The sequence below is a fragment of the Corvus hawaiiensis genome, chromosome 9 (assembly GCF_020740725.1).
Source record: "Corvus hawaiiensis isolate bCorHaw1 chromosome 9, bCorHaw1.pri.cur, whole genome shotgun sequence".
Taxonomy (NCBI): Eukaryota; Metazoa; Chordata; class Aves; order Passeriformes; family Corvidae; genus Corvus; species Corvus hawaiiensis.
The window spans coordinates 1,842,345-1,855,458 of NC_063221.1; the positions used below are offsets into that span (position 1 = coordinate 1,842,345).

At 53.4% G+C, this 13,114-nt stretch overlaps 1 protein-coding gene across 1 annotated transcript; it reads left to right on the top strand.

Annotated features, from left to right (window-relative positions):
* Positions 1 to 1,623: 1,623 nt before the first annotated feature.
* On the top strand, positions 1,624 to 10,779 carry KIAA0040 (KIAA0040 ortholog). Its single transcript, XM_048313233.1, has 2 exons — positions 1,624 to 1,714; positions 7,369 to 10,779. Exon 2 carries the CDS (start codon positions 7,481 to 7,483, stop codon positions 7,811 to 7,813), a length of 333 nt encoding a protein of 110 aa, XP_048169190.1. The 5' UTR covers positions 1,624 to 1,714; positions 7,369 to 7,480; the 3' UTR covers positions 7,814 to 10,779.
* The last annotated feature ends 2,335 nt before the right edge of the window (positions 10,780 to 13,114 follow it).

Sequence of the window (13,114 nt, forward strand, 5' to 3'; positions counted from 1 at the left end):
TGTCCTGACAAAACAGGGAATGGCTGCAGCTCAGTGAGGGGGGAGAGCTGGAATGGGGTAAGCTGGGAAGCAGGGGGCTGGGATAGGGTCAGGGGACAAGGGAGAAATAGGATGGGGTGAGCTGGGTCATGGAGAGATGGGATGGAATGAGTCAGGATAGGGTGAACTGGGATATGAGAGACTGGGATGCAGTGAGCCACAAGATGCAAAGCCCAGGGATCCTCATCCTGCAGCATAAAACCAAGAGAAAAGTTCCTGGCGTTAAGCAGCAAATCTTTAGGGAAAAATTGGTGTTTCCCACAGGAGAGTAACACCTTCCCCAAGGCTATGAGGAGGCACTTAGCACAAGCTGTAGCCTACAGTGTGTGTTTCTGAGGGTGTCTCACCCCTCCGACCGCAGCACTAGGGTGAAAGCAGCAGGAGGGCAGCAGAAGCTGGCAGCCAACTTGCCTACATCCCTCCACCCTCCTCTCTATCCCTCTTTCCTCCTATTCCCAGCACTGCATTGCTCCTGGTGCTGCCAAGTCACAGCACTGGGAACATGAGGCTGTTTCCCAGGAGCCTTGAAGGGTCAGATAGCCCTGGCTACCCCAGCTCAACAAGTCAGCACCAAGGCTGAAGCAGTAAAGCCAAGCCACTGTCTCTGGGGCATGAAGGAGGGCAAGGAGGGCAAATGTGGGGATTTTGCAATCCACAAGGACTCAGTCCAACCAGAAAAATTCCAGCAGAACATTTTTCTAGTCGCAGCTTGCCCAGCTGTCAGCATCGCAACACTGCCCTGGACTGGAAAGCAGCTGGGATTCAGCAATTCCTGGATATCCTGACATGGTGTTAAAAAAGAAATCCACCGGAGAGAAAGTAGCAAGTGAAGGGTGGGGGTGGCAATCCCAGTGGAACTGGGATCACAGCTTGAAAATATTGAATCACAGAATCATTTAAGTTGAAAAAACCCTCTGAGATCATGGAGTCCAACCCTTAAGCCAGCGATGCCGAGGCCACCACTAAGCCCTGCACAGCCAGGAGCGTCTTCCCAGGTCGAAACAGCCATCATTATCCATGGCTGTATAGCATCCATACAGCACCCTGGATGCTGCATGGACCAGGGGTAGGTCCTGGGGTGCCCCCTTCCCTGGGGACGCTCCATCACCTCCTGCTTGGCTGCAGTGTCCCCTTTCCAGGGACAGAGGGTGGCGTCAGGGCGGCGCCGGGGGTGACCACACTCAGGGTGGTGGTGATGGGATGCTGGGTGGAGGTGAGAGGGAGCAGGGTGGCAGTGGTGAGGGGGTTCAGGGCGGTACTCCTGGCACTGCTCTTGTGAAGCTGGAGCTCTACCCTGCCCTCCCCACCACAGCAGCGGCATCACCACCCTGCTGTCTCCCAGAAACGCTTCTGGGAAAACCTGGGCTGCACCAAAGCCCGGCGAGCGAAACACTCGGTTCCCTCCCTCTTCCCCACAGCAAGTTCGGGGCTGGGTTATGTCCCGTCCCCGCCTCTCTCCCAGCCCAAATTCCGCAGCCTGGCCCGCGCCGCACAGCGTGTGCCCCCCGCAGTCCGGGGCTCCGTCGGAGGGTGCGGGGGGAGCCCCAGGTGGGGCGGGCGGGCGGCGGGGCCGGCCGGGGGCGGAGGCGGGCGGGACACCGAGGGACGGGACGGGACGGGGCGTCCCATTTCCCCTCCGCCGGAGCAGCTGCCGGGACGGGGCCGCGGCGCAGAGGTAGGTCGGGGGCCCGGGGGAGTACCCCGGAGGGGGATCGCGGGGCTGGGCTTCCATAGGCGTTATCCTGGGTGCTGTGTTACTCAAACCCAGGGCTTTTCTCGCCTTTTTTTTTTTTTTTTTTTTTTTTAAGGCCACATCATCTGCTTCGCGCAGCCCGGGGGGGAGGGGGTGAGGACGGTGCGCTGGGGAAAGAGCGATGAGGAGCAAGCAGCTCTCCGGGGCCGTGTGTCTGGGGCAGTGCGCCTGGCACCGGGGGTTCGGGGCACCCGAGCTGCACCCACACATTTCGAGCACCGCAGAATCCCAGCACGGTCTGATTGGAAGGGACTTTAAAGAGCGCCTCGTTCCAGCCATGGCAGGGACACCTTCCACTAGATCAGGTTGTTCCGAGCCCCGTCCAGCCTGACGCTGAACGCTTCGAGGGATGGGGCATCCACAGCTTCTCTGGCAGCCCCCTGAGCCTCTTGTAACCAAAGCCACGCGTGATCGACGCCAGGGAGGGCCACGAGTGGGGGCTGCTGCCCGCCCGGAGAGGCAGCACTGCCCGCACCGCAGGCTGAGGGAGCCCAGGATGGCTGCGAGGAGCTCCCAGTGCGCTCAGGGATGACAGCGGCGCTCGCCTAAACTCAGAACTGATCTTTGGGGCAGAGTCTCAGTGATCCCGGGGCCGACGGCAGCCGCGCGTGTGCAGACGGTGATGACGAGTGGGCTGCAGGCAGCAGCTTGCAAAATAGTTTCACTTTAACCCTGTTATCCAACATCCATATCAGTAGTTTTCCAGATCGCTCCCTTCAGGGAACGAACGCATTTACGCGTGGCTTCTGGCAGGAAGGTTTGATGGTGGTGGGAGTGAGATGAAGCTTCAGCTGCTCGTGTTTGCGGGGTGGTGGCTTTTGGTGTTTGTCCTTTACGTTTGAGGAAGGTCTCTGTAGCCTGCTGCGAGACCTTCTGGGAGACCGGCGGCGAAACTCTTCTTAGTCACCATTTCCGAAACAGCAACGTGCAATCCCTGCTAAGGAAACTGCTCACCCTCGGTGTCAGGTTTCATCCAGTTTTCCTCTAAGTCTGCAGGTGCAAGCAGGGAAAATAGGTGCCACTCGTGTGACAGCATAGCTGTGTCTCTGCTGGGTGGATCAGGGAGCTCACAGGCTGTAACAAAAATTAGCCTCTCCTGCCTGACCCATAGCTGTCACTGCAATGGAAAGTGGATATAAAGCTGACATAAAGCCAGTAACAGAAGGAAGTGGTTGTTTAATAATGTGATTCCTGCTTTGCACTCCTTAGCATCAACTGCACGAAGTGTGGTCTCATCTGCGTTAAGGAAATGGGGGTGGCTGTAGGTCAGTTGATTTCATGTCACCTCCACAAGTCCTGAGTTGCAGCTGGCCACAGAGCACAGGAGTGTTGAAATAATCCAGAAATACTTGGGGCACACCCCACAGCTCAGCTGCCCCCAGAGCTGCTGCTGCTCTCACCGTAGATGCAGGGAGCACCTTAGAGCAGCCCCACTCCTGCCTGAGTCAGGCAGCATCTCAGCTGAGAGGAGCAGGTTGAGCTTTGTTAGGTTGGAGGGAATTTCATGAAGACATAAGAGCCTGCTGAGGGTTGGGCCTAAAGAACTTCACTAGCAAAATGACCTCCAGGTCTCTCCCCTCTGCCATGGTGACACAGCAGAGCAGTTTCCAGTAAACTGCAGCTTTTCTGCAAACTCTACCTCCATCCGCAGTCCCTGCAGTTGCTCTGCAGCACACAGGATGTGGACAAGCCAGCATTGCCAAGGCAACCCCCTCTGTTTTGGTTTCCCCACACACAGGCTGGCAGCCTTTACCCCTCCAGCTCAGCCAGGCAAGCCCTGCATGCCAACGGTTTGCGGTGCCATTGCAAGGCGTCCCTCAAAAGGACCTTGTTTTCCACCCACGGCCTTCCATAACTCCACAGGAGTGGCAGATGCTCCCCACCCTTGCAAACCGGCTCTTTCGAGGCCAGTGTGGATTAAAGAACTTCATGCTGGACGCCCAACGTTGATTAAAACTTACACAAGTGGCATAAAGCCCCGCTGTGCAGAGCTGCCATCAGCTGGAGCCATCCATCCCTGGCCACAGGAGTTCCCAGGCAAGTTTCCATGTCAGCATTCCCCTGGCTCTGCCAGCACTGGCCGCCCAAAAACAAAGAGCTTATTTAGGAGGGTGCTCCACAGCCCTCCCTGAGACACAGCCCTGTCTCTCAGTACCTCCCTGGCCCTGTTTTTTGGTCCGATATCTTGACCCAAAAAACAGCTGGTGTCTCAATGGCAGCTCCACGTGCTGTGGGCAAGCGGTTCACACCCATCCTGGACCACAGCATGGGAGCAGCTCTCCGTGTTGGTCCCTTCTCTAAGGGGAGATGGCACACCAAACTGAGCAGCAGCATGAATTTTCCTGAATGCAGCTCCTCATGGCACACTCAGGTTTTCAGCTGGCAGTGGGTGGCCTTGGGTAACCCCTCTGCCCTTGGATGATGTCCAAAGACATCAGTTTTTCTACTTTCCCCTCCTCTCCCATTTTTTTAATAGGAAACTGAAGAACCCCATTATTTAGCACACAGACATCTTTTCATCTACAAAACAAAAAGCAATGCACATACTAGAAAGAAAAGGCATTTGAAAACCAGCTGCGTGGCCATGCTGGAAGATGGCCCTGGGGTTTGGGTGCTGCTTGGTCAGGGTAGGAGCAGGTACCTCCACCTTCCCCTTCCAAGGGATACACATCTGGCTTGCCCATGTGGCCATATGTCCCCAGCTGGGCACTTCCCAGTAGCAATCAGCCAGGGCCTCTGCAGTGCATTCAGCTCCAGTTTAAAGTGGAAACATTTCAAAGGACTTTGCTTTTTTTTGTTTTTTTCCCCTCCCTGTTCTGTTTTCCTCTGCAAACAATTAATTACAAGTTTAAAAGGAAGTTCCAGCCCTCCTTCACTACCCAGAAGTTTAGAGGCAGTAAATATACAGCAGTTCAGTGCAGGAATAAAACTCTACATCCTGTTTTGTCTGAAATTAAGGCAGTTGTTGTTCGGGGGTTGTTTAGGGTTTTCACTTCTTTTTTGGAGTCAAGTGTATCAAAGGCATCCTGTATTCCTGCCTGGATAATGAGCTGTCAGGATATTTATGGATAAATGGCAAACCTGCATCACATGGGTGATTCAGGCTGAGGAAAAGCTGCTCTGTTTTTTTATGTTGCAGCTTAACCTTTACTACAGCTGCCCCAAAAAGAAGACCTAGGTGAAGATGAGGGTCAGGACAGGGAGCAGGCTTTAAGAAGTGGCTCTCACTTATCTCCTCTCTGAGCAAAAGCAGATCTGGGATGCTCCCAGCTGGCTCCAGGCAGGGGGTAGGAAGAGGGTGTATGGGATTTGAGTCTCTGAGTGGTAGCCTGTGATTTCTCAGGTGGGGATGTTGCTGATATTTCTGTCCTCTGTTGAGTAGTGGAATGAGGGAATGTGAGGAGCAGCCAGTTTTGATGCAGCAGACTGGACAAAAATCCAGCAATAATAATAAACTTCTCTCAGCCAAAGCTAAAACCACCTCCCAGGGCACTGCATTTCATTTGGTAAATCTCAAATGAGAATTTTTTAGAAAGGCACCCAGAGAAATCCATGTTCAAAAGAGAAACCACCAGCTAATTTGGGCTAGCTCAGCTGCGCACTCGTGCCAATTGAAACAATAAATCCACAGTGGTCAGTCTGTTTCTGAGGGGCACAGATAAACCCCTTATTTTTAACAGAATCTGAGCACTTGTGGAATCCCAAATCGAGAGCTTGGCATCTGTGCTGAGGCATTCAGCTCTTGAGGTCCTGACAGTCAGGTCTGAAAGCCAGCAGCCAGTGAAACAAGCCCCTGTACAGCTTTGTAGGTCCCAGAACAGCATTTTGGAAGGCAGTTTTTCCCTTGGGAGCTTCCTTTTTGGGGGCTGCCCAGGAGTTCCCGCCTCAGCAGCATCACCAGAGCTGTGGTTAGAGCTGGGTGGGACTGGTGGCTGCTTTTTTGGGCGAGGCTGGTGGCTTGTCTTCCGTTAGGAGTGGGTTGTAATGGCACAGCGAGGCAGAAGGAAGCACAGTGGTGCTAGCTGGAGGATCCTAAAACACTCCGTACAAGAGAGCATCCCTTAGCAGGTGCCACACAAGGAATAAATGAGATGCAAAGCAAGGGAGGGCACTGCTGTAGGCAAGAAGGATTCAGCCAAAACCAGCCAGGGTCCCCTTCCTGTCCCTCCCTCAAGGTCCCCGAGCTCTGTGAGAGCTGCCAGAAGGAAAGGGAAGGAGTTGGTATCACAGGGGACAAATGGAGCAACCCCTCTAGGACACTTTTGGTGTTCAGGCTGTACCTCTCAAGTTTTTGTTACGTGAAAGTGTTAGTTTTCCTTTTACTGTGCCTCAGTTTCCCCTCTTGGGCACATGGGGATTTAAGCATTCCCTCAAGAGGCTGCAGGGCTTGAATCCCAAAGGCTGGCAAAGATACTGACGTAAAATGCTGAGCAAGGGTCAAATAGTGTGCTGGAGCCTGCTCCTGCCCCTGCCAGCTCCTCATCTGTACAGCCTCTAATCCAGTGACCCCTGTGTTGAAACAGAACTGCAGACTCACAGCACAAAGGCCCCTGCTCTACTCAGATGCTTTGCCCAGCCACAGGAGAGGAAGAAAGGTGTGAGCAGAGGCAGCAGCTCCCTGCTCCTGCAGGAGGGCTTCCCTGAGAGCCCTGGCACTCAGCAGCACCTCTCCCTCCCCGAGGGAAGAGGAAAACCTTACGTCAAGCCACAGAAATGCTTCTCAGCCCTACCCAAACCCTTGGAGCAATTCCCAGGTGAGGCACAGCAGCAGCAGCTCCTCCACCCCAGCCAACCCTTACCCTCCTCTGCCGCCGCCTCTGTGGCCAGCCCTGGGTACAGGGAAGCAGCTGTGGGTGCAGGGCTGCTCGCTGGGGTCTGCCAGCTGAGCCCTGCCTGTGAGTCCCGCTGACCATAGTCCCCATCCAAAATACAGGTGGCTTAGCCACAGCCCCACACCAAACCTGCTGGCAGTGCCTGGGGTGCCGGGGCAGCAAGAACAGACCCTGCCTCTGTGCTGCCCATCCCAGACCATGGACCATGAGAAAGTCTGTCCAAAGACACCCCATCCCAGGACTGGGAATAAGGAGAGACCTGTGCCATGTGGAGTCCTGGTTCCTACGGCACTCCTGTTCTCCACAATGGTCACTGGCCTAGATCAGGCAAGTCCCTTCCTAGACAGGAAAGCTTCTGCTGCAGACAGTATTTCCTCTGCTAAGAAACAAGCCCTACAAAGGGCTAATGAGAGCTCCATGCTGTGACTGCTCAGCCAGAGCTGATGTGTAAATCCAAAGGGGTAGGATTTGTGCTTAGCTAAATTCCAAGGCAAGTAGGGATGCCCAAAGCCCTCCTCAGCCATCCCCACCATCAAGAACAAACCCCAGGAGACAGGAGGCTGTTTCTCAGTTAAATACACCCAAAGGGACATAGCAGGCAGCATAGTCCATCGCCTATGGCTCCAGGCCCCTCCAAGGCAGGAGACATCTCACCCTGCTGAGGGTTGAGCTGTTCTGGCAGCTCCATGGAGAAAACTGCTGAGGGAGCAGGCACCTGATCCATGTGGTTTCTTGCCTCTGCAGGCACCATCCAAGGACTCTTGTGGAGCCCAATAGCTACTCACAGGAGCTGAGCATATCTCAAGGTACCTTTGAAGCAGAGGGAACAGCACAGGCAGTCTGCTCAGGAGCCGACATGCAGCAGAAGATCAGCTCTTTCTTTAATTCCATCTTGGAGCTCATCCGTACCAAGCATGAGGAAGGCATCTTCAACACCGTCTGCCTGGCCGTGCTGCTGGGTCTGCCCTTTGTTGTCCTCATCGCCTTCGTTTTCATCTGCTGCCACTGCTGCTTCTGCAGACAGAGGAGAGAAAGCACGAGGAAAGGTGGCCCCAGCAGCAACGGGCAGTTGCATGCTGAGAGGAACAAGAAGAAAAAGAAGAAGAAGAAGCAGGATGAAGAGGACCTGTGGATCTCGGCTCAGCCCAAGCTGCTCTTGCTGGACAAGAGACCCTCCTTGCCCATCTAGCAGACAAGAGGGCGTTCAGGTCCTCTCCTCTGAGATGCCATCACTCCTTTCACCTGTGCACCAGGAGGGGCCAGGAGATACCAAAGCTGCTGCCACTTTATGGTGACTTTTGACAGAGGCCGAGCCCAGCGTGTTTGAAGGGCCAACAGAAAACAAGGCAGTCGGGCACAGGTTGTGCAAGCCTCTTCTCCCGCACCATGCCAGCATGTCCCGGGGCAGAGACCCCTGCAAAGGACAGGTGAGCACACAGGGGTGACCTGCCAGCGGGTCCTCCGTACCTCCTGCCACGAGCACAGCACACACACTGGGCTGGCACACAGGCTCTCCCTCTGCACTCCTGTGCAAGCACACGCGCTGTGACCCAGACAAGGGTGCACAGGACAAGGTTCACCCAGAGACCAAGCCACCTGCACACTCCTCCTGCCCAACACAGACAGCTGCGAGTGAAGCAGGCACAGACACGCCTCGCTTGCTTGCCCTGCCGTGGAGATGGCACAGCTTCGTTGTCTAGGCTCCGTCCAAACCCAACTCGCTTGGGAGACACAAAGAAAGCACAGTTACCCCACAGCTCAAAGATGTGCCATCTCCCAGGCCACCAAACCAAAGTCACTTGCAAGCTAGATGCCCTCAGCCCAACCTTAGTGACCTCAGACACCATCCTAAGGCAGCACAGCAGAAGGATGCCTTGCCACCTAGGCTAGAGGCAGGAAGGAGAGAGGAGGCTGCCAAACCAGCCCTTTTGCACCAGCACTTAAGAAAACCCCTTCCTTGAAAGACTGTTTTATACAAACTTGCCTTTGAAGAGCCCACCATGCTACTGCAAGAGCAGAAACACAACCTGAGGCTGTGTAAAAGCTTTGCTGCGGGCATTAGAGTTATTTATTGAATGACTACTGAAGAAGAGCAGGACCAAAGGCCCCTCTGGAGAGGGGCCAGGCACACTGAAGCGGTATTGAAGCAGCAGACATGGTTTCCTGGCACGCTCAGCCATCACCTCTCCCTGCAGCCCTTGTGCCATGTGTGAGACACACACAGACCCTTGAGCTCGTGCTGCCCCAGCTGATGCCAGCTCTGTGTGCTGCACTGAAGGTTTCTGTATGGCTGTCAGGCTGACCAGCTCTGGGATTTTGAATGTGCTGTAGAAGCAAAGTAAATTCTATGTTCACAGTCATCCTTACACAGGGATACATCATACAGCCGAACTATGCACCCCTATCCATCTTCATGGTACTTGGAAAGACAGCTCAGCTGGGCACAGCAGCTAACAGGACCACACAGCTCTCATCCCTGCTCTCTTTCCCCGCTGCCCTGCCCTGGCTTGTGTTCCCACCCTATATCCCTTGAGCTGGGAGTCTCCTCTGCTCCCCACTCTCTGCCCCAGCAGGCTCTGTCTCCCCATCTATTTTTCCATTGAGGGATGCACGTATGTGATGAGAAACCTCATCACATCTGGTTTTTGCCCTGTCTGTACACTGGATGTCTTCCTTCCGTTTTCTTCCAGTTCTTAAGCTGCTGCAGCAGACCAGAGCTGCCAGCCAGAGCTGCCAGCCAGAGCCAGGCATCTGGGGAACAAGCAGCCAACCCCACATGGGCAAGCCTGGACGGAGCTGCCGGGCACAGCCGCTTCCAGCCCGGGCAAGGGTGATGCCATCTTCCCCTGGCTTGGAGGACAAAGCCACGGGCTGGAAGCAGCTGCTTGTGCCACCCGGTCCCAGCACAGCCTGTTCTGTGTGATGCAGGCAGGGCTGCGATGGTCACATCGTGTCACGGGGTTTGGCTGCGTGTGGCTGTGCTGGGAACAGCCCTGAGGCCGGGCTCCTCCTCACACAGCCCTTTAAACTGACCCCATATGTGCCTTATTTTCCAGTTTGCTTCGTCACCACTGAAATTAGTGACTCCCTTCTCCAAAACAGGAAGCAACATATAATGGTGTAAAAATTAGGATTTGCCACATGTCATGCTAGGGAAATGCAGAAATAGCTCTGATCTCTGTCCCAAGCTCCCAGTCTAGCCAGGATCCTGGAGAACTAGCACTGCACTTGCATTATTCCTTCTTCCTTCCCCCATCCAAGTCCTTTTCTCAGCCCTTCTGCCTCCACACTCACCGGGTGGCCAAAGCAGCCCATGCAGGTGCTGCTGCTGTGATCTAGAGGCATGAGCAGCCCTGGAGGCAGGGTGGTGCTGCCTGGAGGGATAAAAAAAAAAAAAAAAAAAATCAGAGTAAAGGGAAACACGATGGGTGGCCAGAGGCTCAGCCAAACAAGCAGGGGCACGGAGGCAGCGAGCACCATCAGAGTACAGCCTACCTGGAGGTGCCAGGCTCTGGAGGGCTTCTTGCAGGAAGGCTTTTCTCCAGAAAGCACAGCAAGCAACTCTGCAGGTGGCAGCAACCAATTCCTACAAGAACCAGAGAACTGCCAGGAAAATGTGAGCATTGTATCACACACATCTCCAGATCCAGGCTTTGGGGAGTTCACAGCTAGGTCTGAATTTCAAGAGCTCCCCAAAATCATCATTCAAACCACCCCTGGGTTGGGCAGGGAGGGACCAGGATACAACCTTGCCCTGATCCATCCAACCAGTGGATGGTCCGAGCCTCCACACTCCCTAGGGCATGGGGGTTGATGTCTGCTGTTTGAGCCAAACCATGCACTGAATTGGCTGCTTCTGGAGGAAAAAGCAAAAGAGCAGCAACAGCCTGAGGTGAACTAGAAGCTGTTGCCCACCAGCTGGGCAGCAGCAACCCTGCAGCACCCGTGTTACCAAGGGAGCAGAGATGCACAGTACAGAAACTCCACTGCATGGTGCCTGCTCTCCAGACACCTCAGCCCTGCCTCCCACGACTGCATTTCAGTATCAGCCTTCAATTTTCCTGAACAAGTCCATGCAACAGGGAACAACAACAAAACAAATTTTGTGCAATTTTTTTTAAACCAGAAATAAATTACTCTTAAACTGCAAACAAACACTGTGTCTCAATCTCTCAGTCATGTGTTTATTTTCCTGGGGAAATCTTTCTTGTACCTGTGACCTGGCCCTAGATAAAAGAGGGGAGAGCTCAGCAGGCGGAGGCTGTATAGTCTCTGCCGGCAGCCAGCTGTGCAGCTTAGAGATGTTTTCTTAAAGAAACAGCTTAACTTAATCAAGTTAATGGGCTTGCTTTGTTAATGACCACAGCCAAGCTCCTCTACCCAAGGGCAAGAAGTAGTGGGAAGAAGAAAAGATGTGTTTGTGCTGTGGGAGGTGGGCTGTAGGTTTGTTTCTTCTTAGATCAGCAGCATGGAGTAGTTAACTCCAGTTGGTTTTGATCAGACAAGTATTTCTTGGTGTCTGCAGCTTGCCGGGCAGAGCCTTTCCAAATCCTACACCAGGAGGCTCTGCCTTCGTGAGGGCAAAAAATAAAAACCTGTTTCTCAGCCTGATGGGGCACCAAGCTGTCCCTTGCCCACACAGCTGAGGCTCCAGAAGAGACTGGTGAAAGAGGTGTACAGGACTGCAGCAATGAGCAGCTAGAAATGGCAGAAGCCCACTTTCTGGAGAAGAAAGGAGCAGTGCACACCTTGCTTCTCTCCAGGTATCAGACACTGGATTCAGGGCAAGGTGTTCTTGAGTAGCCTGGGCTGCAAGGGGAAAGGATAGTTCCAGGGTCCTAAGTTAGAAGTATGCAGAGATGAAGTTCAGCATCCTGGAGCAGTCTAAAGATTGAAGGGAAGCAAAAATGCCCATTAAATCCCTCTGTGACGGAAGAATTGGATCTTCACTGACCATTCCACTACTTATTCAGCCAACAAAGCATAGAGCAGTGACCAAAAGTAACAGCACTGCTTTCCAAGCAAGTGTCCAGTGCAGTAAGACACCTCAGTCTTCTCTCCAAATCACACCATACAGAAACACAGTCTCTTTGGGAAGAGGCATCCTCTCCCTCCTCCTGGGTAAGTACAGCAACATCTCCCTGGGCTCCCAGACACAGCAGATATATCACAACAGATGGGTCCTGGCTGGTAGGACCCAGCCACAGGACAGTCCTCACCAACACAGTGATGCCTCAGCAGTGAGGGTCCTTCTGGGATTCAAATTCTGCCCCTGGGTGTGTAGCAAATCCGTATATAAACTTTTCAGTGATCTCAGAGCAAGGCAGAGGTTTTGAAACTCTATTGGCCCTCCAGCATCACTGTTACAGGGCCACATATTACAGCAAAACAAGGGTAGTAAAGGGATATGACATTTTTATGGGACTACCCCAACTATCCTGAGCCTCGAAACCAGAACAGCCAGTTCCTCAAGGCAAACAAACGGCATTATCTGAGCAGTCCCAGCCTCCCAGGCTGCAGCACAGACTCTGGTTAACCCCAAAAAGGTCCTTCCCCAGAGGCCAGCTGGGAAGTGTCTCTTGCATGAAGAGACAATGCCATCCTGTGGCTCTTCGGGAATACTGACTTTCTGCAATGGTTTTCCAGCAGCTGTCACTTCGCCCTTCCTGGTGAGAGAGAGGTGCATCAAGAGTGACAGATAAACCCTCTTCAGACACTACAAATAAAGTGCCTCATTTGCTTTTAGCTCAAAACCAAAGCTTGTACCGCTTAAGAGAACCGCTTAAGAAACCCCCCTGTTCCCAGGGGGGATTCAGCTTTAGGATGGGATTATATATTGCTGCTGCACAGGGAAACGTCACAGGGACCAATCACAGCTGCTGTGTCTTAGAGAGCATACACTTTTAGAGTGGCTGTGTGTGAGACTAGACCTCCTCTCCCTCTCAGTCACCTTCCTCATGACTTCACTGTGCCCTTTAGTTGAACAACAAAGTGAAATCTGTCCTTGCCTACAGACAAGTGGGCAACAGGGAGAAAGCACTTCACAGTAAAGAGCCCTCATCACTTTCCCACATCCTTCTCTCATGCTCTTAGAACAGAGCCTGCAAAACACTTCAAGTGCCATTTTCCTTTCTCCTCCTCTCACCATTAGTCTCCTCCTTCCCCCAAACCAGGGCTTGGATATCCTAACACAGCTCAGACAAGTCTTAGCCCACCTGCCTGAGAGGCACAGCCCTGAAAGTATGATGAAGAATTTAGTCCTCACCTTTGAGAGACAACTCTCCAGCTTGCTCTCCTCAGCCAGGTCCTAGCAAGCACAGATCAATGAGGTGCTTCACGGAGTTAAGTCACAAAGAGAGCACAACTCCCATCCCTGTTTTGGAGCAGACCCCAAAGACCTAATCTGCACAGTCCCACTGCAGGCCTGGGTAATGCTTCCACTTTGTGCAAAATGCTTAAACAGGAAGGAAAGTAATTCTACCACCCAAAG

What these genes read in the sequence shown, in the direction of transcription:
- KIAA0040 (XM_048313233.1), top strand. Translation starts at nt 7,481, where the DNA reads ATGCAGCAGAAGATCAGCTCTTTCTTTAATTCCATCTTGGAGCTCATC.